The 25,777-nt window shown below is 53.9% G+C and overlaps 11 protein-coding genes across 11 annotated transcripts; 5 read left to right on the top strand and 6 right to left on the bottom strand.

Moving 5' to 3' along the window:
* Positions 1-1,622: 1,622 nt before the first annotated feature.
* On the bottom strand, positions 1,623-2,136 carry CLAFUR5_06188 (uncharacterized protein; the record flags this gene model as incomplete). The annotated part of the gene is made up of 2 exons (XM_047905336.1): positions 1,623-1,766; positions 1,825-2,136. The coding sequence occupies 2 exons, from the start codon at positions 2,134-2,136 to the stop codon at positions 1,623-1,625; spliced, it is 456 nt and encodes a 151-aa protein (XP_047762000.1).
* A 996-nt stretch (positions 2,137-3,132) lies between these two features.
* On the bottom strand, positions 3,133-4,446 carry CLAFUR5_06187 (Cytoplasmic tRNA 2-thiolation protein 1; the record flags this gene model as incomplete). The annotated part of the gene is made up of 1 exon (XM_047905335.1): positions 3,133-4,446. One exon carries the CDS (start codon positions 4,444-4,446, stop codon positions 3,133-3,135), a length of 1,314 nt encoding a protein of 437 aa, XP_047762003.1.
* A 71-nt stretch (positions 4,447-4,517) lies between these two features.
* On the top strand, positions 4,518-7,176 carry CLAFUR5_06186 (putative beta-galactosidase C; the record flags this gene model as incomplete). The annotated part of the gene is made up of 9 exons (XM_047905334.1): positions 4,518-4,562; positions 4,642-4,749; positions 4,799-4,829; positions 4,878-5,063; positions 5,223-5,490; positions 5,561-5,666; positions 5,711-5,867; positions 6,002-6,022; positions 6,050-7,176. 9 exons carry the CDS (start codon positions 4,518-4,520, stop codon positions 7,174-7,176), a joined length of 2,049 nt encoding a protein of 682 aa, XP_047762004.1.
* A 33-nt stretch (positions 7,177-7,209) lies between these two features.
* On the top strand, positions 7,210-8,061 carry CLAFUR5_06185 (putative beta-galactosidase C; the record flags this gene model as incomplete). The annotated part of the gene is made up of 2 exons (XM_047905333.1): positions 7,210-7,774; positions 7,823-8,061. 2 exons carry the CDS (start codon positions 7,210-7,212, stop codon positions 8,059-8,061), a joined length of 804 nt encoding a protein of 267 aa, XP_047762001.1.
* Positions 8,062-8,486: 425 nt separating this feature from the next.
* CLAFUR5_06184 (uncharacterized protein) lies at positions 8,487-9,482 on the bottom strand (the record flags this gene model as incomplete). The annotated part of the gene is made up of 1 exon (XM_047905332.1): positions 8,487-9,482. One exon carries the CDS (start codon positions 9,480-9,482, stop codon positions 8,487-8,489), a length of 996 nt encoding a protein of 331 aa, XP_047762002.1.
* A 342-nt stretch (positions 9,483-9,824) lies between these two features.
* Positions 9,825-10,766, bottom strand: CLAFUR5_06183 (Pre-mRNA-splicing factor cwc24; the record flags this gene model as incomplete). Its single annotated transcript, XM_047905331.1, has 1 exon — positions 9,825-10,766. One exon carries the CDS (start codon positions 10,764-10,766, stop codon positions 9,825-9,827), a length of 942 nt encoding a protein of 313 aa, XP_047762006.1.
* Positions 10,767-11,707: 941 nt separating this feature from the next.
* On the top strand, positions 11,708-17,000 carry CLAFUR5_06182 (Anucleate primary sterigmata protein A; the record flags this gene model as incomplete). Its single annotated transcript, XM_047905330.1, has 2 exons — positions 11,708-16,871; positions 16,924-17,000. 2 exons carry the CDS (start codon positions 11,708-11,710, stop codon positions 16,998-17,000), a joined length of 5,241 nt encoding a protein of 1,746 aa, XP_047762387.1.
* Positions 17,001-18,748: 1,748 nt separating this feature from the next.
* CLAFUR5_20049 (uncharacterized protein) lies at positions 18,749-19,379 on the top strand (the record flags this gene model as incomplete). The annotated part of the gene is made up of 2 exons (XM_059462899.1): positions 18,749-19,228; positions 19,278-19,379. The coding sequence occupies 2 exons, from the start codon at positions 18,749-18,751 to the stop codon at positions 19,377-19,379; spliced, it is 582 nt and encodes a 193-aa protein (XP_059319010.1).
* A 1,255-nt stretch (positions 19,380-20,634) lies between these two features.
* Positions 20,635-21,145, bottom strand: CLAFUR5_06181 (uncharacterized protein; the record flags this gene model as incomplete). Its single annotated transcript, XM_047905329.1, has 2 exons — positions 20,635-20,931; positions 20,981-21,145. The coding sequence occupies 2 exons, from the start codon at positions 21,143-21,145 to the stop codon at positions 20,635-20,637; spliced, it is 462 nt and encodes a 153-aa protein (XP_047762005.1).
* Positions 21,146-21,574: 429 nt separating this feature from the next.
* On the bottom strand, positions 21,575-23,359 carry CLAFUR5_06180 (uncharacterized protein; the record flags this gene model as incomplete). Its single annotated transcript, XM_047905328.1, has 1 exon — positions 21,575-23,359. The coding sequence occupies one exon, from the start codon at positions 23,357-23,359 to the stop codon at positions 21,575-21,577; it is 1,785 nt and encodes a 594-aa protein (XP_047761891.1).
* Positions 23,360-24,226: 867 nt separating this feature from the next.
* Positions 24,227-25,493, top strand: CLAFUR5_06179 (Heptaketide hydrolyase ayg1; the record flags this gene model as incomplete). The annotated part of the gene is made up of 2 exons (XM_047905327.1): positions 24,227-24,344; positions 24,394-25,493. 2 exons carry the CDS (start codon positions 24,227-24,229, stop codon positions 25,491-25,493), a joined length of 1,218 nt encoding a protein of 405 aa, XP_047762104.1.
* Between the last annotated feature and the right edge of the window lie 284 nt (positions 25,494-25,777).

Here is a 25,777-nt window from a genome sequence, read left to right as displayed (position 1 = left end):
GCTCACTATTCGAGGACGTCTGATTCCAGTTCTCCTGGAGATTCCAGAAGGGCACTTAATTTCATAACTTCGCCTTCTTCGGATGCCTCCCCCACTCAGCCGTTGCCTTAGCAGCTATTCGTTGCCTCTCCGTCGCAACTCGGCACACCTCCATCCATCTCCACCACGACTCTACCGATGGAAAGTCCTTCAGTTCTGCCTCCTTATCCACTTCCTCTGGCATATGCCTGAGATTGGTGTTCCACCGCCAGACGGTACGCAGGTCTTTCATGCTTGTTCCTGTCTGGTCGGCGGCTCTCTGCTGGTGTGGCATCGGCTGTGTATTGGCTGGCAGCCATTTGCTGCATTGGCTGTACAAGAACAACAATGTTCCGAGCGATGGAGGCATACGGGTTGTTGAAGGCAGTTGAGACCCGGAGCTGCACGAAGCGAGTGAAAAACATCAAGAAATGATTGCTGCCTTGTTGTACGTTTTTGTCGGCGGCTGGGAGGTCCAGGAAATCCGTAGAGTGTTCTCGAGATTCGAGCTAGAATTGATACATGATCTTGTCCCCGTGCTCATGCATGTCCATCCACACAACAAAGACCAGGGCTCCGGTCACTTTCTTGGCCGAACGATGGACAATGAGGTGCGTAGGAGGGGCAAGGACATGTACGACCGTATGGCTTCGAAAAAGCAATGGAGAGATCCACAGACATTCATGATCGAATCTGGGGCACCTGAAATGGTCATGAACGTTCGTTCTGTATGTCCATGGACCATGCTATCGTCGTCCCAGGGCTTCTTTCGGCACACAACCTCAACACTAGATGCCTGAGGCACAAATAACATCCGTCCCACGAAGGTCAGTCATGCCAGTTCTAGTGCAAGTTGTGGAAGTGATAAGTGGACAGCCTGTATATATGTGAGCAGAGATAGAAGCATTCAAAAGAGTGGCCTATTTACGTTCTATTCGTACAGAGCTGGTACCTAAAAAGAAATTGACATTAGCTGATGATCCCCATCTGAACGGCATTTACTCATCGTCTCAGACCATCGTAGAACCGCCGAATTCGGTCTTGCTCTTGCAAAGCCTGCGGAATCGCGCTGGGTACAGCGTTTGCTGCACGATCATCAGTTCTGATATGCTGTGGCTCTTGATCAGGCTTGGGAGCGGTGATGTCGGGACTAGCCTCCAACATGCTAGCTCTATCTTGCTTGCTTTTACGCCGCATATTCAGATAGTGCATTCCTCCGCCACCAAAAATGCCTGTCAGGATCATCTCTGGAATGACATTATCCCATACGTGTGGTATGGATCGCATGACTTGTGATGGAGCTTGTGGTTGACGTGCGTGACGGCTGTGTGCGGATGAATTCAGTGTCCTTGCAGTGTTGGCAGTGTTGTAGCGGAATCGGTGGCTAAGGGTGCACCCGGACCACTTTATAGCACGGCTCAAGATATGTCTGTGACCAGCACAAGGGCATTGTGGTTGAGACAACAAAGCCGTGGGATCTCCAAGGGCATTGTTCTGGCGCAGTTCAGCTTCAACAAAGCCTTATCTCAGGCGTTGCTGAAGTATCACAACCAAGAAGCATGCTAGGCGAAACAGAAGTGCAAAGTCATTATGCATTATACGAACTACGAGCTCGGTGTTGGCATAAGACATGTTGTGAATCCATTGTTGCCAACAGCACCCCCAATGCAAAGACCGTCAGAATCAGCGAAGCCTGAAGCTGGGCCGAGAGTTCCAGCGACGTTCCCGGCAGCGGCGTGCGATTCAGTCTGTGAGATTGAATCATTAGTAGAGCATCCCCAAAGACACGACAGGAGATAGACATACGTTTGTTGGTGCAGGGGCAGTGGCGACGGGGAAACAAACTGTGGTACCAGCGCCTGGTCCAGCTCCTCCAAGACATCCCTGGACGAAGCCAGTTGGGCCGTTGATGGCACCGCCTGCAGTACCGTCGAATGGTCCAAGAGTGCCAGCTGCTCCGCCACCAATCTCTTGTTGGCGTTCGACAAGCTGTGACATATGAGCATGAGGTCTGGCGTGAGTCGTGTTGATGCTTACCTCTGCCACTGGGGTGATAGCAGGCTCTGGCATGGCCAGGACTGTGGCGGCGAGGCCGAACAGGAGAGCTGTGATCTGCATGTTTGAAGTTTTATTGGTTGGGTTGGAAAGTGTAGATGTGCGTGGTGTGTCTTAATGGTGCAAAGGATACCGTGTGATACTTATATCTATGTGTGAGCCGTGTGGTTGAACAGCCTTCAGTAGGCTTCGAGGCGCTACAGTGAGTGCGATGCTACCTGCCTCGGTGTCTCGTCTGTCTCCTGGAAGCTTAGTATCGAGACTCGAGATGGTCTGCGGCAGATTCCCGTCGAATAGATGAAGTTCTTTCGAACGACTGTGGTATATGCCGTTCTGCATTACACTTGATCCTGCTTGTGGTAGGTGAGAAGATGAAGTCCAGTTGAAAGTTCGGCAAGCGGCCGAGGCTTCATACTGATCGGCACATAGTGTTCTGACAGTAGCTAGCGCTTGCTGTCTTGAAGCACTGCTCATGCCGTTCATTACAAGCGCGTGGCGAAAGGACACGTCCATGCAGTAGTCAGCATTGTAGCGTTGGTGATCAAAGAACCTCGCTCCTAGTACAAAGTCTGTACGATCTCCAACAAACCACATATAGCGCGCAGTCTTGCACTCGTCCAATAGAGAGCGAAGCTTAAATCGTCCATGCGCGGAAGAAGTGTATCAGAGCTTCGAGCCGAGTCTCGAGAAGTCGGCCATCGTCGTGCGAACGCTCACAGACCCCTCATCCTGAACTACACTTCAATGGTGTATGGACGTGTGCAGACTGACACTCGACAGAACTGCATAGAGTGAAGCCTCTGCTGAACGTTGCTTTTGGCAATGTCTGCTGGAGTCGGGGTCGACCTCGGTCTTGCACCAGATGGTGGGTTGACTCACTGGACCAGTACCACTGGAGACGACGTGTCAAGGCGCTGATGTTTCGTAGACGTAGCCATACTCCAGCGTCGCTCAAGGTTGCTAGCCAGTGTGAGCAGTAGCTATTCGCAGGCTCATTCCAGGCGCATCCAGACAATTAGGTGGTCAAATGCTCCCGGAGGTTTGTTGACACAAGTCCTTTCAGCCTCCCGCTTCAGCGACTCCTATTTCAGTGCGTGGTCGAGCCTTATTGAGCCCTTCAAGTAGCATGCAGGCTTTGCAGACCGCTTGGGACGACAGATAACCACAACGCTCACACTGGCCGAGCTTCTGCTTCAGCGGAGGAGCGTCTCGGGTCGGCTTGCGGTTGGACTTCTTTTCTTGTTTCGTCCTGATAGGTATGCCTGGGCTAGCGCTGCTCTGTCTGTCGTGGCCCTGGCCTGTGACTGCCTTCGCTGGGACCTTGATCTCGACTTCGGTGCCATTCTCCGCGGCTTCATCGTCTTGTCGTAGTTTCTTCTCCATGTCCGCCATCTCGCCTCCACTTGAGCCACCGAGTGCAGTACCGCAGCCACCAGCAGCTTGGTCCTCAGCACCCTTGGCGGCGGCGTCTCCACTACTGCATGCACCTTTGCAGTTTCCATCGGCATCTGGGACCAGCTTTGCCATGTCTATGCCGGACTGCACAACGTCTAGTATGCTTTCCGGTCTGATTCTCTCCAGGTTCTTGATCAGAGTACGTGCCGATCCCCGAAAGGCCTCTGGACTGTAAATACACTCTGTGCTGAAGTAATCCAGCTTCTTGTGGTGCGCATAAAGCACAATCTCCTTCTCATATGCATACATCAAGGGCTTGCTTCTCTTTACATTCGTAAAGCTCACGCTTCCATCCGTGGTCTCGATGGCTTTGGCGGATGGTGTGCTCGTCACGATGCTCGTCGCTCTGCTCAGTCGTGGGAGGTCGCCTCGCAGCAGGTTCATCAGCACTGTCTCGGCGACATCATCGGCGTTATGTCCAGTCACGACGTGGCCCACGCCCAGCATGGCGGCGCCGCGATCGAGTGCCTGTCGTCTGAAGACGCCACAGTAAGTACAGTTGCCCTTCTTGCCTACCTGTGCCACGACCTGGTCCATGCTCCAGCCATAGAGCTCTGCATAACTCACGATCTTGAGCGGCAAGTCATGTTGGGCGGCGTGTCTCTTGACGGCCTCGAGACTGTGATCTCTGTATCCTGTGATGCCTTCGTCGACACTGAGCAGGATGAGGTCGAGTCCCCAGCGGTGGCGGTCGTTCAACGTCTTGAGCACCGACGCCAGCACAGTGCTATCCTTGCCGCCGGATGCCCCAATCGCGACCTTCTCACCCGGCTGGAAGAGATCCGCGGTGGTCACGGCTTCGGCGACTTCGTCCTCGAACATCTGGATGAAGCAGGTCGAGCAGATTCGCGCGTGATTCTTCGGTCGCAAGATCTGCGCGCGAGCTGACTGGCAGATCTCGCAGGTCGAAGGAGGCATTACGGCGACTGCGATGTGCTCATATCGTGTGGTGTGGTGAGGTCGATTAAGAGATACGAAGCAGGAACAGCATGCATGATGATGGAAATGCAGTCATCGTCAAATTGCCCTTGAGGGTCCAATCAAAAATTGCTTCAATGAACCGCGATCAGCATAGTTGCCTGGGACGAGTACAGCCTGCTCATCAACGGCGAGAGGGTCTTCATCTTCAGTGGAGAGTTCCACTACGAGCGGCTACCAGTACCTGAGCTCTGGCGCGATGTGCTGGAGAAGTACAAAGCAAATGGCTTGAACGCCGTATCTGTATGTGTTCTGCTCTCCTGTCAACGGCTCCTCCTGACAGGCTTTCAAGGTGTACTTCTTCTGGAGCTACCACAGTGCTCGTAAGTAAGTTATTCAATGTTGAGCTAAGATACTGACAGCTGTTGCAGGACAAGGCGAGTTCGACTTTACTTCTCCTGGAAAGGTCCTGGAAAGGTCCTGGAAAGGTCCTGGAAAGGATATCCAGAGGCTTCTCGACATTGCGAAGGAGGTCGGACTCTATGTGATCGCCAGGCCAGGACCTTACTGCAATGCCGAGACCGATGGAGGGGCTCTCGCCGTGTGGGGCTCCGATGGTACGTTGCTGAAGGGTACTAGGCGTCGGGCAGTGGCTTGGACCGTGGTAGAGCGTGCGAGACATGCGCTGCACGATGTGCTCTCCCCCTCTATTTACACTACAGTCCAAGACACTGCCGCCTGGTTCTCGATCATGGCTAATATCCTTCTGTTTGTAGGTAGTCTGGGGTCTATCCGAACGTCCGATGAAACGTATCACCAGGCGTGGCTCCCCTGGATGAATGCCGTTAACGAGATTCTGTCAAAGAATCAGATTGATGACGGTGGGCCAATCATTCTGTATCAGATCGAGAATGAGCTGCAGGAGACTAGACACGAAGCCAACGACACCCTCATTTTGTACATGGAACAGATCGAAGAGGCTACACGAGAGGCAGGAATTATTGTTCCCTTCACGTCAAATGGAAAAGGCATGCGATCTCAGAGGTCAGTACCAAAGCGGAGATAGTGGCAAGGAGTGGTATGAATTTCCGACCAAGGCGCTAATTTGATACAGCTGGTCCACAGATTACCAGGACGTCGGCGGTGCGGTTGATATCGATGGCCTAGACAGCTACCCGGGTGGCCTAAGCTGCACCAACATCAACAGCGGCTTCAACCTTGTACGAACCTACTACCAGTGGTTCCAGACTACTCCTACACGCAGCCAGAGAGCATGCCTGAGTTCGAGGCTGGCCGGTTCTCCGCGTGGGCCGGTGACTTCTACGATCAGTGCCTAGCAGAGCACGATCCTGCATTCGCGGATATCGACTACAAGAACAACATTGGCCAACGTGTGACTCTACAGAACCTCTACATGGCAAGTACTAAAGGGTTGAAGGCATCGTCTGTCTCAGACATGCCTGGCACTATCCGCTAAAGCATTGCCACGTGGTTCTCGAATGTGTGCTAACACCCTTCTGTTTGGCAGGCCTTCGGAGGTACTAACTGGGGTCAGACAACATCACATCGCATCTCGGTATGTCGGAACTAACATCTTATGCAGGAAACCTTGCAGCACCGGTAGTGTACACAAGCTACGACTACTCTGCCCCGCTTCGAGAGACGAGAGAGGTGCAACTCAAGTTCAAGCAGACCAAGTTGATAGGTCTGTTCACCCGAGTGTCCCAGGACCTCCGTAAGACCATCATGGTGAGCAATGGCACGAAGAATGCTGCCTCCTCCGCAGACGTCTTCTCGTGGGTATTGAGGCACCCCGAGAACCAAGCTGGGTTCTATACTTTCCAGCACAATACCTCCTCGTCGAGAGCGGTCACTACCTTCGAAGCCTATCTGGATACCTCACTTGGTAGCGTTACGGTGCCCAACCTGCAGCTCAATGGCCGGCAAAGCAAGATTGTAACCACAGACTACCACTTTGCCAACCACACCTTACTTTACTCGAGCGCCGACATTCTCGCCTGGGGCACTTTTGGTGGGTCTGAGGTACTGGTCATGTATGCCGACGTTGGACAGACTAGCGAATTTGCCTGGAAGACATCTGGAGGCAACGCGACATTTCGGACGTATGGTACAGCAAAACTTAGCCCGCAGCGAAGGACAACGGCCACGAACTCTTCAACGCTCACCAGCTATGCGTATACGCAGACTGCTGGGTCTACAGTCGTCGTCTTCGACAATGGAGTTACTGTGTACTTGCTGGACACCGAGACTGCTAAGAACTTCTTTGCCCCGCCGCTGTCTTCTGATCCTATCGTGTCACCTGAGCAACAGGTGTTTGTACTCGGGCCGTACAATGTCCGCAGTGCTTCGCTAGATGGTGGCACAATCAACTTGACTGGCGACAACGCCAATGCTACAGCGCTCGAAGTGTTCGTAGGAACAGAAGCCGCTTCGGTCACCTGGAATGGCAAACCAGTGGACACTGAACGTACAGCCTATGGTGCCTTGCGAGCTACCTTACCAGGAGCAGAAGACCGCACGATCAGCCTTCCTGAATTGTCATGGCGGACTGCCGACTCGTTACCCGAACTACGACGTGACTACGACGACTCACGTTGGACTGTCTGTAACCACACAACCACAAAGTGTCCAGTAGCACCTCTGACATTACCTGTTCTGTTCTCCTCTGACTACGGATACTATGCTGGTATCAAGATTTACAGAGGCTAATTCGACGGCACCGCAACATCAGCCAATATCACAATGCAAGGAGGTTTAGCAGCGGGCTTCAGCGCATGGCTCAATCGAGAGCTTGTGGGATACAACCCTGGCAACGCAACAGCCACCAAAGTCTCCTCACTACTTGACCTCAGCACAGCAACGCTGTATAACTCCAGCAATGTCCTAACAGTCGTGACAGACTACACCGGTCACGACCAAACGAGCACCGGACCAGCCGGGGTAGAGAATCCTCGCGGCGTCATGGGCGCTACGCTTCTCAACGCCAACTCGACAGCGACCTTCACACAGTGGAAGATCCAAGGCAACGCTGGTGGGAGCAGTAACATCGATCCTGTGCGAGGCCCTCTGAATGAGGATGGCTTGTGTGGCACGCGACTAGGCTGGCATCTACCGGGCTTCGATACTTCTGGTGCAGCTTGGTCAGATGGCTCGCTGCTGACTGGGTTGAACAAGAGCGGCATTAACTGGTACGTCTCGACCTTCGACCTGAATCTGGACGAGAATCTGGACGTACCGCTTGGCATTGAATTGGGTGCGCCCGAAGGAACCGTTGCGAGCGTACAGCTGTACATGAACGGGTATCAGTGTAAGTGTTCTCGCTCTTACGTCAATGCCTATACTGACCACATTTCAGATGGCAAGTACATACCACAAATTGGACCTCAGACCAGGTTCCCAATCCCACCCGGGGTCATTAACAACCGCGGCACCAACACTCTCGCCGTAGCGTTATGGGCACAGACAGATGCTGGAGCGAAACTGTCGAACGCTGAGTTGTTTGCCTATGGCCAGTACCAGACCGGCTTCAACTTCAATCAGGATTGGAGCGAACTACAGCCTAGGTGGACAGAGGATAGGCTACAGTATGCGTAGCCCGCGGCAATCGATGATTCATAGTTGTACTACGATCTACGACGCGTTGTCGCCGCAGTCCAAACGCTGTTGTCTATGCACTGGCACCGCACTCTCGTCAAGTATCCCGACGATGCACGAATCGAAGCGTGAAGCCAACTCGGAAGAGCATATGAGGAGTATAGATGAAAGCAGTGGTGCTCAAGATAAGCTGTATATCGTGGATGTTCGGAAGCTATGGACCATTGTACCTAGTACTTCAGCCATGAGTACACTCCGCAATGCTATGGTCGACGCTCGCTATAGCCATGTCTGGAGCCATACAGTCTGCTTTACGACGTGGCATCTACTTAGTATAGCGTGTACGTTCCCCAAGTGCGATGTGAATACTTCTATAGCTAGCCACGGACTGGTCTCGGGCTCTCCACAACGATCCTTCGCGTGCCTCAGCACTCGGAAAAGCTTCTGCCTTGAGATGCCAGTACCAACACCCGCGGCCACAGTGGAACCTCCGCTGTTTTCTCCTTGCCAGGCGATTGCGCTGGCATGCTCGCAGGCTTGTCTTCTCGGAGTCGACCCTTGGTCGGCTTCAGGTTGAGCACTTTCATTGCGTGAATGAAGCGGGCCGCGGGGAGGCTTATCGCGTCTTTGCCACGCATGAATACATGAGCAGACATATGCTCGCTGGGGATCTGCATAGTGTCCATGTACTCGAGATCATCGAATGTCTTCTCTTCCAGCTTCAAGTCGTGGTCGCTGCTGTGTCCACCTGCGAGGCACAAATAGCCGACCGTGTGGCGGCCAACAGGGGTGTCGTCCCACCGATTTGGATACTGTACTTTGTTTTGTACATGGGAGGTCCAGACTTCAAGACCGAAATGCTTCTTGAGCACGGTATTGTACATGTCAAGTTGGCTCACTTCTCTGTGACCTGGAGAGCCAGTCTTCTTCTCCCAGCTCAATTTCCTCGCCACGTGAACGGTTCGCCAACTGTCTTCGCCTGTGTATGGTGGTAGGGGCTCTGGACCTATGTCGCGCTCTTCAATCAGATGCTCCTCGAGCATTCCCATATTCTCCTCGTCGTTGTTCTCCATATAGCACTCCAGGTCAATATTGCACTTGTATTCCTCCATGATGTTTTCGATCTCATCCTCGTCGTCCAGGTGCTCGAGAGGACTACAAGTGGCCTTCCAGCAGGCAAGCTCCAGCTTCCACTCTGCCAGGAGCTGCGACCGCCGGTCTGCCATGTAGTAGCCTTCGATGTGCTCCACTAGCTCGACTGGAAGCTTGTTGATAGCGGCATTCTCGCCAGAGCCATAGCGGTTACATAGACGAAGCGTGTTGATAGCTGGCTGCGAGGTGACATACGCCTCGACACAGGCACCAAGCTTGTCGATGGCGACTGGTGCAGCCCAGGTGATGTTGAGGCGAAGATTGGGCATGGCGGTGGTTGAAAAGCGTCTGCCCGTGTCTCGTAGCTGGTAAGCGTGTATGCGGTGCTTTGGAATTGGAAGGAACGAGGTGACGTTCAGAGTGACAGTGCTTGGGCCATGCCAGGCAGCCGCGCGCCTTCCATCCCAACGGGAGCAGGAGCGACAACAGCACGGGAAGGCAAGCAGTTACGACGGAGCTCGCAAGCCCAGACACCACAGTCGACTGTACCTCATTGCACCAACGAAGAACTTCAGACCCAACACAACAAGCGCTCAGCGACGAAAGAACTCTTCCAACTTCGCTCACTCACAGGTTTGGACGTTTTGTGGTACGATGCCGGTATCGTGAGCTCATGCATCATCGTCTCCCTCATTCGCCTCCTTCTCTGCCCTTTCTTCTTCCCTCTTCTTCTTCTTCTCCAACAACCCTTTCAGCTTCTTCGCTATGCCGAAGCTGCCGCCTGTATCTGCACCGCAATTCGCGCACGTCTTCCTCTTCTCCTTCATATACCGGCCCATAGCACACTTCTCACAAAAGTAGTGCCCGCACTTCGTCACCACCGGGTTCTTATAGCTCTCTTTGCAAATTATGCATGCGAACGGAATCTCCATCAGCATCTTCTCCTCTTCCGTCATATCGCTGGTGTCCTCTTTGCCGTTCTGCCCCGGCTTGTCCTTCTTGCTGCCCACTTTCTCCCATTCCTTGTCGAGCTGCCAGCCTTGCTTGTAGTCTTCTCGCGCGTGCAGGAACTTACAGCTGTCGCCAAAGCCACAGAATCCGGTCTGTTTGTAGTCTTTACACACATCTGGCGCAAAGTCTGTCACTGTGATGGCCCGCACGTTGGTCGGCGCTTTTACTGGCCCTACTTTCTTTTCGTGGTCGGGATGCTTCTGAATGAATGTCGAGTACTTGGCGGTCCCTTGGTATTTGCCATCTGTTGCACCAGGCACTACCGTCTCCGTCTTGCTGACAGTCGTGGATGGGGCATCCTTCGCGGCCAGCGCGGCGTCCGTGTACCAATTCGAAGCTTTCGTCGCATCCTCGTTGTCGGCTATCGTCTTTGATCGATCGGCCTCGAAATTTGTGTTCTTGTTGAAGTTGGCCTGGCGCTTTGGTCCAGTGCCGACCGTGACGCCCTCCTTCTTGCGACGCTTTATCCTGACACCTGCTTCATCGTCTGTGTAGTCTGAGTCCGAGCCAGATTCTTCGGGTGGTGGTGTCGCCGGTCGCTTGCGGATGTTGGAGCCCTTGTTGGCGCGCTTCTTGAAGACTGGCGCCGCTACGTCTGCCATGCTGTGGAGTTGTAGGCCAGGTGGTTCTGGCTAAGGACATTGTGGAAGATGGTCACAGAAATGTAGCCATGAACCTTGACAAATGTGTGGCTGACGAACGCCACTGTTCGGCTGATCAATGTGCCGCCGAACTTTCTTTGCGCGGGCGACCCAAACAACGACTCGCGTGTAGGTTGCTTTCATGTGCTTGACAGGAGAGACTTGACAGGAGAGACTTTGGGATGCAGCTTTTCTGTCAGCATCGCTGACGGGAACTCATACGAATTGTATAGCAGACACTCTTCACATGTGTAAGAGCACTGCGACTGTTGCTGAATGACGAATCCGACCAGGACATTTGCCGCCGGTGGAATCGATTGGCGCGTCTGTGCTCCGAGTCGAGAAACTCTGTACTAACGCGTAGAACGATCATCGTCCACGACCACCACCACGACCACCGCCACCACCACCGCCACCACCACCGCATCCCCCTCCCGCGTCGTCTCTCGTTTGTTCCCATATCCCATACGGTGCGCCTCTCGGTCGACTGATCCTGGCCCACACATCCCAGCGGCACGGAATTGGAATGCTGCCATGAGGTGAACCCCTGGCGGCCACTCCCCGCACACAGGTTGTTTACCTGGTCGCCCAGCAGGAAACACAGCACCTTCGCCCGCCGCATTGTCCCAGCAGCAACGCGCACAGCGCACCGCTCGACTGTGACTGTGACTGTGACTGTGTGGCTGTTGGCCGTCCACTCTCGGAGCTCTTCGATTCTTGGATCTGTGATTTGTTTTCTGCTTTTCGTAATCTTACTGCTGTCCGGACTCTGGGCCATCCGTCACGGACCAGCACCTGCAGCTTCCCGAGACAACTTGGAACCCGCCGGACCGCCATCTTACATTCGCTATACCACGTTTCCTTCCCCCCTAATACGCAATTGATCGTCGCGCGCTGCGAACATGGCCGCCGCGAACATGCCGCCAGGCGCGGTCCCTTCCAACGGCATGGTCGACCCATTCACATCCTCCCCCTCGTCCCACGCGAATCCAGCGCCATTGCGGTATGCCGCTTTCGACAACGAGCAATTATCCCTGGCTGCAACAAACTCGCCTTCGTCAGCGAGGAGAGCGCTCGAAGCGCACTTGAAGAACACCGATCGCCGCATACACGAAGCCTCTAGACTAGGCACCACTCTGATTCAACAGCGAAAGGACTTGGCCGCGAAACTCAAGGAGGTCGAGGAGATGCAGACAGAAAGTCAGGTGCCTGACGAGCTTCGTCAGAAGCTCTCTGAGCTGGAGCGCGAGTACAATGAGGTCGGGAGAGAGTCCGCTCGTGCCTTTTTGCCCAAATCGCGGGTTGTCAGTGAGGCAACTGACTCAACTGCGGGCTCGGGTATCATCTCTGGTAGTGGCAGAGACTCACCCACAAAAGCGCAGGCGCCCTCAATGTCTAGACGACAACGCAACCAGCCGGCGAATAGAGTGCACGATATCGAGTTCGCAACGGAAATTAGTACTTCCTTGATAGCCCAGGTTCGGCAACTGCAGGCAGCTCTGGCCGAAAAAGACGATGAGCTGAAAGACACCACTGCAGCGAAAGCGCTGCTGGAGGCCGAAGCAGCTCATCTTGTGCAGAGATTGCGTCACATGGACGAGAATGAGCAAAAGTACAAGGACGAGAATTGGAACCTGGAGACCAAACTGCAAGATATGGAGGCGACTCTGAAGGAGAGCATGGACAAGGAGAGTCGGCTGGTGCAGATATTGAGATCCACACAAACTGAGAAGGCGTCCAAGGAGCGGGAACTGGACGACCTGAAGGTTACGCACGAGAAGCTGAGCGAAGATCATGCCATGGTGAAGAAAGTGCAGGAAGCTGATCTTCACGGTCTCAAGCGAGATGCAGCTGTGCATGAGACAGAGAAGGGCAGGCTTGAGAGGAGGATAGCGGAATTGGTCGCGCAAAACACTGAGCTTGCAAAGGCTGTGTCTTATCGCATGGGCCATCCCGTTCAGCAGTCAGACACAGACTTCGTCTCTGCAGAGGAAGGCATTCAGTCCGACTCGCAAAGCCCCTTCGACAGCGCACCGCCATCTCCCATCAAGGGCACTCCAGCCCGTCACGGCATGCTCGAGCAGGAGACCCTAAAGTCGAGCTTGAACCACGCTCATCGTATGATTCAGAATCTCAAGAACACGATCCATCGAGAGAAGACCGAGAAAATCGAGCTCAAGCGCATGCTGCAAGACGCCCGGGACGAGATAGAGACTCGACGAGAGAGCACTGGTATCGTTGGTGCAAATATGGCCAAGAAGCGTCGAAGCGAGCCAGAAGGTATTAAGTTCAAGAGACCCTCCACGAACAGGCTCGGTGCCACGCGAACCAGCACGACGGAGATTCTCGAAGATGAGCCGGACTGGGAGGACCACGAGATCGAACAGACACCAAGCAAGCCAAGATCTGCCGGTGTAGCAGCTGGCACATCCGCGACGGGAGCTGCTGGCATGGCTGCCTACGACCATGCATATGGCAGGTCTGAAGACGATAGTACTGATGCATTCGACACGGCCCACGAGCGCGATACCACGACTGAAAGCGAGGCTTTTGCGACAGGTAAAGAGGACTTCGGCGACGACACTACTGATGGTGATCTCACTGAGACCGAAGGTAATGGAAACCACACTCTGCGTTCGGTCGGCAGCTTCACGAGTAGGCCAAAGGCGGAACACAGACAGTCGTACATGTCCACTGCTTCAATGTCTGGCGACGACGACGATGACCAGATTGTTCGTACTCCTGTGCACAATGCGCAGCAGCCTAAGTATAAGCTACGCCTGAGCCGCGGAGTCAGGAGGTCTGGCCGTGTCAGTGACATGATCGCGGACTCTCCAAACGCTGCAAGCAACAACAGCCCTACTTCGAGCAATGGTACACCGCAACGCGCGCAGCAGACACTCGGTGACGAGCTTGACGCTCTCGACGAAGACAGTATGGAAGGCACGCCATCCTCCAGCTTTGTCATGGACGACGAAGGCACGCCAAACACCCAGCGAGAGCTGAGCGTAGATCCCGGTACTCCTTCGAAGGCTGAAGCTGAAACCGCTGCGGTCGTGGCAGAGAGAGAAATGTCTCAAGAACCAGGCATTGTAAGCAGTGCAATCATCCCTCGCAAGCCGGATATGATCGATTCTGGGATGATGACCGAACCCTGGGAACCAGAGCGTATCATCGAAGAACGCATTGCCGAGAAGGAGATTCGGGTGGAAGTCCCCGTCCATGACCAGTCCTTACAGGACCATGCCGGTGACCTTATAGGCGGGGCACTTGCTGGCATTGGCGTCAGCAGATTTGTCGGCGGACAGCATGATGGTTCTCGTGAGGTGGACGGCTCGTCACAAGCTTCAGGCGATTCTTCCAACCACGACCTCGCGCGTGTACAGACGGCCGAAACGGAAATTGCGCGCCCAGCGTCCCAATCTAGAAGCCCTGGCGGTAGCGAAGGTCTACCATCGGACAAAGACCACACTCGGCTGCAGTTCTCTACCATCACAGATCCGCGCGACGACGAAATCGAGACGTACAAGGCACAGATTGCACATGTCACCAAGTTGCACGAGGACCAGACCGAGCGACAAAGGTTAGAAGCTCAGCAAGCACAAGCTGCCCGAGAAGCGGAGATCGAGAGAGTCAAGTCTGAGATGAAGCAAGTACAGGAATCTCGTGATTCTGAGGTGCAGAAGGTAAAGTCGGAGTTGCAGCAACTGCAAGGAGCCCGAGTAGCTGAAGTCGAGAAGGCCAGCGCCGAGATCAAGCAGCTCAAGGATACTCGCACTGCCGAGATCGAGATGTACAAGCAGGAACTGATGCAGGTCAACCAATCTCGGGAGCAAGAGCAGCAGGGTCACAGCGCCGAGATCGAGGCCCTCAAGCGACACGGTGCTGAGTCGAGCCAAGCCATTGCTCAGCTCAAGCTTGACCACAACAGACAGCTTCAGCACTTTAAGGGCTTGGTGAGCGAGATATCAGAGAAGCTTACGGTGGCAGAGCAGGAGAGGGAAGAACTACAGCATGACCATGCTGTGGTCACTTCTCAACTCCATGATCTTTCAAAGCAACATGCGCATCTGCGGAGCCAGCACGCGCAGATGGAGTCCGAGCGGGAGCAGTTGAAACAGGAACACTACAACTCGAATACCCAGTTCGAGCATCTAAAGAGGCAATTCATGGAGATGCAGAGCAGGCACGCTCAAGCAGAAGAAACGATCAGGGTGTTGACACCAGATCCGGCCAGTCTTGCGTTCTCTGACTTGATCGCCCAAGATGTGAAGCCTGTGGAAATAGACTTCCCCGAGCACGACACACCGTTCGTGCCTCGTCGGAGCTCAAAGCGCCCAGAAAACGTGCCTGGCAGTTCAACAGAACAGCAGGAGCCGAAAACTCTGCTCACCCATAATTATCACGACCATCCTCTGGTTGCTACCGATGAAGAGGACGAGAATGAACCTAACGAGTCTCCTGTGGATACTGCTGACTTCCCAAGACCACCGCTGGCTGAGATATCGACCAATGCCCCGCCAAGCAGGCCCCCTCCTGGTCCCCCCATGACTGATGAAGGGTCGCAAACCCTGGTTTCAGGGAAGGATATTGATAGCATTCTTCGCAACAAGACTGCGATTGTTCCAGGCAAGGATGCCGCAATAAGTGGTGCTGCAACGGCTGCTGCATTGAGCTCGTTGCCGCCAGTACCCACATCGCCATCGAGAGACCGTTCGACAGAAGCGCGACCTTCGATATACGAATCACCGACACTCAAACAGCCTCGCCGTCCATCAAGCTCAGGTAGTATGCGGGCAAGGGCCGCGGGCGCGCCACCATTGCCTGCTGACCACACAAGAAAGATTGCTGAAGCACAACGAGCGCCGGGCACGCCGACAGGACAACCTGCGTTTGGGACGATGGGTCCTCCAGCCATGCCTGCCTCTGCATACAAACGACCATCTACAAGAGATCGAACCATGAATGAGCGCGTGGGCTCACGTGACAGTACCACTCCGCGTCCCGTGCAGACAAGAACCAGTCGGAGTCAGATGGCTTCTGATCGTGTGTCGCACAGGACATCTGTGTCATCGTTTGCATCTGAGCTTGATGAGCGCTTCAACATTAGCCGTGGTCATGGCGTCTATCCAGACGACATCACACCTCCTACAGATCCACGCATGATACAGGCTATCACACAGACCATGATTGGAGAGTACTTGTGGAAGTATACACGCAAAGCAGGCCGCAGCGAAACGTCCAATACCCGCCACAGACGCTTCTTCTGGGTGCATCCATACACCAGGACTCTCTACTGGAGTGAACAAGATCCAAGCACGGCTGGCAAGAATATGCTAAAAGCGAAGAGCGTCGCCATTGACTCTGTACGAGTGATCACCGATGACAACGCCTACCCGCCTGGCTTACACAGAAAGTCGCTCGTCGTGGTCACCCCTGGCCGTGAAATCGTCTTTACTGCCCCGACTGCGCAGCGTCACGAGACATGGTTCAATGCTTTGTCGTATCTTCTGCTGAGGACGGACAAGGAAAAGGGCGAGGCGCAAGACACATTTGACGAGAGCGATTTGGACGAGTTCAGACCTGGACTCGGCAGATCTGTCAGCAGGAGTATAAGTAAAATGACTGGGCAGCAACGAAGCTCGAGTCGACAAAGTCGCGACCGAGCCAGTCTGAGCAGCTACAACAGCCGCACAACGAGGAACACGAGCCCTCGTCGGCACGACGCTAACCGAACACTGACGAATCGGCACGGGACAGTAACGCAGCAAGCGAAAACCCTACAGCCGCCGACATTTAACAACGGCTTAACAAGCACTGTCTCGAACAACTCTCGCCAGTCATCGGGAAGCGTCGGAGGTCGCTTCACATCCCTTACAAGTCGCTTTCGGCCATCAAGCAGCGGCCGTTCAGGATCCGCATTGTCTCACCGCAGAGACAACTTCGATCCTGCTTCGATCTATGATGCTAGTGTTGCCGCCGATAGCGCCGAAGACCTCCGAGCAGTCATAGAGCAGCAGGACAAGCAGGCTGATCGGTTGGAGGACGTGAGGGCGTGCTGCGATGGTAAGTCGTCACTATATTCTAGCGACAAGAAACAGTACTGACTAAATCCCAGGTCGCCATAATGTAGGCTCGCTGTCCCGTGCCAACGGTAGACACAGCCACGGGCATCACTCACACTCACATCGTTGATACTGCTGTACAACGCCTCAAACCCCCTCTCCTTTGTAACTATGGTCCAAGCTGGACGACACTTTCTTCCCTCTCCTTACCAACTCTCACTGGGTGGCAAATCTCAACACTGGACACAACATAAGCGAGGAGTCTTGGCTGTTCGGGAACAGGACATGAAATCAGGTTTTCGCACGTTGAACCGGCTGGAGGATGGTGTTAATGTGTTCGGTCTCAAGAATGTCGAGATGTGGCTGCTTTTGTGTTTGTGTAGTTCGGTATTTAGAGGAGATATCATGACGCGATGCTCATTCTCGGACCCTTCTTGGGTATCTCTCTCGTTGATCAAGCGCCTGGTCTTATGACTGTGACATGGCTCCTGCTCGGTTCTGGTCTTGACTTGTGCGACTATCCAGGGTTACTTTGCTTCCAATCTGCCCTCCCCAGGAGATACTTTGTATGGGTTCCCGTTCCAAGGCAACAGTCGCCCAAAGTAACACTCATACTAGCTGGGGTACTCTAAATCCTGCTAAGTACCATCGACACGACGTGATAGCAAAGAGTCTACCTCGAAACTCTCCACCGGACCATAGCTGGTGCTTGCTTCACGCCAGCCGCAAGATGTGCTTTCAAAATCTGTCTGAGAGGTCATCAGGCCACAGCAGCCACTTTCAGTGCAAACGACGATGCGCAGTAGAAGAGGCTAGTCTGACGAGCGATGAGACTTTGAATCAGCTCCGATGTTCGCGTCGCTAGTTTTGTCCTCTTGCACTTTCGATCTAAGATCATTTGACAATGCCACGCTGGGCTCGCTTCTGAGCCCGGTGGCTACTGCAAGACACTCACAGCAGAAGCTGCCGTTCGCATGAAGGATGACTGTTCGACATGTGCAGGATCAAACAGCACACAGCCGCACAGCTGCGGAGCTGCAGCCGCTGAGCCGTTGTTGTCGAGCCCACGCCATGGACGAGCTGAGACACCGGGTACTTGTCTCAGATCGATGCTTGCGCACATGGCGATGGCTGGATTGGGAGAACCGGGAGCCTACAAGCGTATATGCTCGAGGAAACCGGCATCACGTGCTATGTCGCACGGCCAATGATCCCGCCATCGAAGTCATTGGTGCGAATGTTATCCCCAAGCACATGGCAAGTTCTTGGCACGTCTTAGGTCTAGAACGCCACCGACATCGATGTCTATCATTTTGATCCTCTGTCAACCTGGCTCCTGGGCTCTCATGCCGCTGCGAAAGCGTTCGCACAAGGACGATATCGTGCACACGTGCTGATCGAACCGTCTTCAGGCTGGACTCCGCTGAGTATCAACGTCAACTTGTCTTGCACGTGGTGTTCAACATGTTGAGCTCACTCACATTGGCCACATTCTGGCTCGAGAGACTGCAATCCTCATCCCACGAGGCTGGATGCAAGAGAGCCACGCTGTCATCCAGACTGAAGTGGAGTCAGATTGACATCGATGATGACTGTAGATGGAGTTGTGAGCGCTGTGGAGCAGTATGGGAATGTCTCAACTTCAACGCACAACAGATCAGTGACGAACAACATGCAATGGTAACGGCACAGGCCACGAAGAAGCTCTTAGCGGTGTATGCTCATGATGTGGTATAAGAGCGGGCGGTTCTTCTACAATCTCAACATCATCATCACAACAACAACTCAGCATCGACAGCCTCGACAATCTCAACCTCTCATCACTCAGCATCAATATCTCTTCGAGCTATAATCAGCTATCACCACCTAGCCTTCAAAATGCAGTGCTTCAGCATCATCGCCCTGTTCGCCGCTGGCGCCATGGCCGCTCCGGTAGCCGACCCACAAGGAAACTTTCTGAACTTCCTCAACGGCCTCGTAGGCATTGCAACTCGCCTCAACCCAGGAGCTCTACCCACCAGTTTGCCAACAAATCTGCCAACAAACCTGCCAACGAATCTGCCAACCAACCTGCCAACAACTCTGCCAACAAACGTTTTGCCCACCAACGTTCTGCCAACAACCACTCTTCCAACGAACGTCCTCCCAACTGGCGCTACCACTGATCTTCTCGGCAACACTCTCCAGCCTATCAGTGTCACTACTGTCATTGGCGGTGTCACTCAAACTATCCCCGGCTTCTCTACTGTGCTGCCCACTGGAGTGCCCACTGGTCTTCCAACCGGTCTGCCAACCACTCTACCAAGCGTGACTGTGCCATCAATCACTCTTCCAACTGGTCTGCCGACCAATGTTCCAGTAAGTCACAACACGCATGCTATGGAGCCTTTCGCTAACATTTCACCAGATCGTCATTCCAGCCATCACGATCCCAGGCTTCAGCATTCCACCATTCGCGTCTGTGCCGGCTATCACTATCCCAGCTCGCACACTTACTCCACAAGTATAGGTTACGAAAGAGCGAGCAAGGAGTATACATGATGGATGAGGATGATGATGAGTTTACGGCTGACCCCAAGTCCCTCTTTACGAAGTCAAGAAGAAGAGGATGATGAGATGGATGTATTTCGTACTGTAACGTAGAATATATGGAAATGGTATCGCATTAAGTTCGACCATCTGCCTTTGCGATAGTCAAACATGATTGGTATTTAGACACGTAAACTTCGACCGAGAGTGCTCAACAACTGATTATCGGTCATCATGGAAGACGCAACTCACAGTTTCATTCCATGTGAGCTACATGCTAAGCACCCAAAACAGCAGACCATGAACTCAACAGCTCATCCTAACACATCACATGACTACTTCCTGACATTGACCAGTAGCATCACATGCCATGGATCTCCCTTAGATGGGTTCTCAGATGCTCAGCACGCTTGAACCCATTTGATCCACCACGCTCACATCCAGCAATAGTACAAGCATGAGCAGGAGGAAAGTGGGTCTCCATATGACGCTGCAACTCCGCCTTGCGGTTGAAGAGGGTAGTCGAGAGGCAAATACCACACTGCAGGCAGCGAGTAGCTTGGCGCCCTGGTGGGATTGAGGCGGTTGTGTGGCAGATAATGATAGCGACAGAATCTATATTTCGAGGCCCCCAGATTTCACGATGGCTGCATGACATCGCTTTAGGGTCCAAAAGGAAACTCACCCAGCCGCGCCTGCGGGGACTGGTCCATCTTGGTTGTCGCCGAAAGAGGCCGCCATGATGATGTCGCGGCTTGCAGGAGGGCGACGCTGACAGCGCTGGTGGGGTCAGGTGCAGGAGGCTGGGCAATTTGTTGTCGATTGGCTGGAGGTCGAGGCTCTTGACTCTTCAGCTGTGAAAATGAAGGTTGAAGGTGCGAAAAGCTGTTGGAACCAGGATCGGGGAATGTCAAAGCAATATGCTGTTGCTCTGGTGCCAAGCCGCTAGCATTGAGTGAGTTTGTGCTTTGTGTTCATGTGTCAGAAGAGGGCGACGCCAGTACAGAAGCGTTACACTGAGTAGATGAGCGACGATGACGAGTTGGTATGGAAAGCGCTCGAGTGATAGAGAATTGTGCATCAGGAGGATATGGGTCATCACGTGAAACATTCTAGATACTACATCACCTAACAATACCGAATCCAAAAAACATCCATATCTTCCCCCAAAGCCCTGTAGCTGATCGTCGTCAAAGTCGTCAAACATTGTCCGTAAGGTAGCTCCTGAAGTGTGCCTAGATGCCGTGAATCTTCCTCAGATGGTTGCGAAGGTGCTCCCTGCGCTTGAATCCATTTGCTCCAACACGATCGCAGCCAGCAACGTGGCATGGAAACCGTGCTGGGAGGTGAGTCTCCATGTGGCGCTGGAGTTCTGCCTTGCGAGAGAACAAGTTGACCGAAGCACAGCCAGGAAAGCCACACATCAGGTTGGCGGTTGGTTGACGTCCGGGTGGAATGGAGGCGATGTCTGGACAGAGGACGATGATCGCTGAGGTCGCGGCAGTTGAGTCAGACAGCTGTGCAGCTGGTACCTGAACAACTCGATGCCTTGCGGACTGTCAGTAAAAAAAATTACCTCGCCAATCCTGGATCAGCCGGAGCCGAGTCCAAGATCGCTGAGTGGTTCGTCCCCAATCCTGCTTCCTCCTCCAGTCTCGCTTCTGTGGCCAAGACTTCTTCTAGCCAGTCGGGGTCGTCATAAGCCATTGGAGGCAAGCTCGACTGGTTGTAGTTGCTTGGTGACATCGTGGCTTGCAGGAGGGCGACGTTAGCGGCCAAGGTGCAGCTGAGGAGCTTGGTGCTTTCGTTTGATTTGTCGTTGACCGAGCAGGGCGGTGAGGCGCGAAGGGAGTTGCGAAAGGAAGAGGAAGAGGGAGTGGGGAGGCATTGCATTTTATGCTTGGATGGCGACACTAGCGCGAGATCGATGAACTTTTGGCTCACGTGATGCTGAAATGTGATGGATAACCATTTGACAGCATTCGTGCCGTGGATGTGTCGTGCTGTTGCTATTACAACAAGAATGATGACATCTTCCGGCGTGCCAGCGGTACGTCCTGGTCAAAGGTCAGTACAACACATACTCCTCCGACGATTCTGCTGCCTCCACTGCTCTTCCTTTAGATGCCGCTCCCGCCCCTTCAAGTGCCCCATGCGAATCTCCTTTAACGTCTCCTAGTCGATACCGACATGCTCCCAATCCTTCACGCGCAGTCCCTTCCCTCTCGCTGGCTCAATCATATTGCTGAAGTGTCGGGAACGTCCTGTGCCCGAGTATGGTACTGCCAGTCCGTCTTTGTTCTTCACCGGCTTAGAGTGTTTGCGCAGTTTCCTTCTGGCGACCATGACCGGTACAGAACTCTTGGTGACCAGGTAATTACTGAAGCTGCCGAGAAGCACGCCCTTCACTGCACTCCTGCCGCGGGAACCAATAATTACCAGCGTAGGAGAGAGGAAGTCGATGACTTCTGTGATCATGTGTCGAGGAGATTTGCAGTGGAACACTTCTACCACGACTCGGACTTGCAGGTGTGTCTTCCGGAGGAGCCTCACACAGCGCTCGGTCACACCTTCCATGGCTTTCCGGCGTTCAGTCTCGGCATTTGAGTATACACCTCTGCTGCGACTCCGAATATCTTCCTTGCTGCCATTGCCGCCCAGACTTGATCGTGCAAGAGGGGACGACTGCGAAACAGCCTGCTGGATTGCCGGAAGACTCTTCAGTAGTGTAGCAGTATCTTTGACACTGTTCGCACCCTGGCCCACTTCAACACCACCGTCGCCTTCGTTGCCAACATGCTCCTCGTCTGCGGCATAGACTGCGAAGAGGGTGTCGCCGTCTCGCAAGACTGTGCCAATGGTCCACTCAAGAGCATATTCGGCTTCAGGCGACATATCTGTGGCAACGAGATACATTCTTTGCCGCTTACGGCCGTCTTCTGCTTCGCGCTGGAAATGCTCAAAGTCTCCGCGAATGATCTGTCGTATCACCCGATGCGCCGATGGCGTGCTGTGTATGGCTGACATTGTTAAAGAAAGTTTCTGGGCCATCCGCAGCTCCGATTGCGACTCGTCATCGGAATGTAGTGGCGTCGAAGCGCCTGATGGCGCAGCGTCAAAGGCTGTAGAAGGATGAACACGCCTTCTGCCGCTTGATCCAGGACTCTGGATTCTTATTTTCGGGTCTTTCTTGAAAGACAGCTTACTCTCACCCTTCGTGGGATCCGGCTTGAGTCCTTCTGGAAAGGCTTCCCGCTCCGAATCATCGTCGCTATCTTCGCGAACATTGATCGACTTGCCAGATGTCGTCCTTCCGGGCTCGGGTCGTTTCCTACCACGACCTCGCCGATCGTCCACATCGCGATCCGTATCGTTGTCGTTATCAGCGTCGGCATCATCGTCACTTGGCTGTTCTTGTCCAGGCTCCGGTGGATCTTCCTGCAACCGTCCTCCGCCGCCATCGTCACTTGCATGCCTTGCATGATGCGGCGATGGCGCAGGGCTGCTAGCGGCGCTCATAGGTGCAGGCGACTTTGGTCGTCGCGGATCGTTTGGCCCCAGATCACCAGGCAGTCTAGGCGGAGGTGGAGATTTGGGCCTCCGTGGATCCTTTGCGCCCAGATCGCCAGGCAATCTGATCTTGCTTGTGCCATAGACAGAAGACATGGCACTTGAGCCGCGGCTGGAAGGAAGCGGATTGCCTAGGCGATCAAACTTTGGCCGGGTAGAATGGATATCGTCTTGTGATCGGTGACGCTCTGGTAGCAATGCTGGAGGCGATGCTGGAGGCGATACTGGTGGTGACAAGCTGGATGACGAAGTGAGGGCACTCGTGGGTGTGGCAGAAGCAGTTCCCGCGGATGAAGGTTCAGCGGCAGAGGGCGTTCCCGTGTCGGCTGCCGACTTCTCGTCCACCACGACTGAGACAGGCGGAGGCGGTTGTTCCTCGCGATGGTCCATACTGCGGTCACAAGGAGATGTTCAACAGACGCTCGATGGTTCCAGCAGTGAAGGCGTCCGCGATGGTATACGGTGATGACCGTGTTTCGTGACGGCCGGCTGGCAACAAGCTGTTACGTATGCAATTGGCGATTGATCTTGGCGAAGCTGATACTAATGCTCTCCCAGACTTGTGTTCAGTCAAAGTGTGCAGTAGTGAATGGCAGATGAGATTCGGTGATACAGGCACGAGACATGTAGCTATTCACGCTGAGCATGCTGTCAAGCTTTGGAGTGCACAAGAAAGGTACGACGCAGCAGAGCAACGTGAAGTGCGAGGTGGGTGGCGGGGCAGCGGCGGGCCGGCCAGAATATGGCAAGGAAGCTGCAGCCGAGAGCAGGGATCGCTGCAGGTGCCATTGCATCAGCACATGTGAGATTCACATGTTCTTGCCTCAGCATGATCCATCATGCACCGACCACGACGCTAGCAGAAAGGCCACGAGGCTGGCATACCATCGGAGAATTGCTCCCTCCAGTCCGAAACACGGCAGGCGAATCAGGCAGCCGAGCGCGCCATGATCCCTAACTGCAGGTACTTTCGGCTTCGGACTCCCCTCAATCGACAGGATGATGCAGGTCGCACGCAGTAGATGGTACAACGTCGACCGTCTGAGCACTGTGAGGACCCTCTGTAGCCCGATGCCGGTCGATGGCCCCGAGAGGCGTCAGCGCATTGCTTTGATCTGGTAGGTACAAATATCGAGGAGACCCGATCCTTGACCATTACTTGATCCGCAGCAAGTGTTGAGCACATCTCTCAGGCACGTTTGCCATACCACCCTTCATTACTTCACTGTTCTGTAGACCACATAGCAGTCAATCAAGATGACAGACCCGCGTACAGGCAGCCGATGGATTCTCGGCGACAAGTTCGAGCAGCTATATCCTCATCTGGGCTCGATCGAGAACCTCTGGTTCAAGAAGTGGAAGTTCCCGTGTGAGCGTATGTCACGACAGGAAAGCCGCTAGTACTACCTCCTCTGACTGAACAGGATCTCTCTATCCCTTCCACGACGGCAAATTCGACGACTTCAATCCTATCTTTGAGACCTTGATCAAGAAGGGCATTCACGATGGCTACACCGACGAATACACCGCCGAGTTCCTTCCTACATGCGAGGCATTGGTCAAGCAAGCAGATGAAGCAGCATCATCTGGCAAGAAGCAGGAAGCAATTAGCCTTTACCTCCGGGCGTGTGCCGTCTACAGAATCGCCCGCTTCCCGTACATCAATAGCAAGCTGAAGACAGATGCATACACAGCCCAGAAAGATGCGTATATGAAAGGTGCAAAGCTTTGGGAGGTACCGATCGAAGATATTGCAATCCCACACACAGCAGGCACGGACAAAGATGAGGGCAAGACAGTACCACTGTACATCCGCAACCCACCCAACGCAAGCAGGGAAAAGCCAGCACCAGCCACTATCCTAATGTGCGGTCTCGACGGCCACCGCCCCGACAACACAGTTCGCTCTGACGAGTTCCTCTCCCGTGGGTGGGCCAGCATAATCGTCGACATTCCAGGCACAGCAGACTGCCCAGCCGATCGCCGCGACCCTACCTCACCCGATCGTCTCTGGACCAGCATCCTCGACTGGATGAAGGAAGAAGGTGTCTACGACATGAAGAAGATCATCTGCTGGGGCCTCTCCGCCGGCGGTCACAACGCCATCCGTGCTGCACACACCCACTCCACCCGCCTGCTTGGCGCAGTAGGGCAAGGAGCAGGGACCCACCACTTCTTCTCGAGAGCGTGGCTGGAGAAGGCGAAGGACCATGAGTACCCGTGGACGCTGCTTCCAGCTTTACGCGAGAAGTTCGGGTACAAGACTGATGATGAGCTCCTGGAGAATGCGCAGAAGGACTTCAGTCTGGTCGAGCTGGGGGTTGTGGAGAAGCCAGCTACACGATTGCTATTGATTAATGGCACGCACGATGGTCTTATGCCGATAGAAGATAGCATGCTCATGATGGAGTATGGGACGCCGAAGGAGGCGAGGTTCTTTACGGGGTTGTTGCATATGGGCTATCCACCCGCGAATGGGAGTGTGTATCCTTGGATGGAGCAGGTTATGGCTACTGTAGCATGAAATCAAAGTATGCTGTAGCCTCGAATCAGTTCATGGAAGCCATCATCCGACCAGAGCGTGTTACATTTTGCAATCTGGACCAGAAAGTGAGTTGATTTTCAACATTGTTATACAGCTTATGTCTTTTGGCCGGCCTTTGCTCCCTTTATGGGCAGCCAGCCACGCGTCATACGGACCAAAGCGCCCACCTCCACCAAAAAACAACACCACATCTTCAATCGTGTTTTCTTTATCCAATATCAGGCCCATTGCAACCAGCAAATTTATATACGTATCTGGATACA

The sequence above is a fragment of the Fulvia fulva genome, chromosome 5, assembly GCF_020509005.1.
Source record: "Fulvia fulva chromosome 5, complete sequence".
NCBI lineage: Eukaryota > Fungi > Ascomycota > Dothideomycetes > Mycosphaerellales > Mycosphaerellaceae > Fulvia > Fulvia fulva.
Note: the sequence above shows the minus strand (reverse complement) of the source record. Positions and strands in the feature narration are given on the sequence as shown.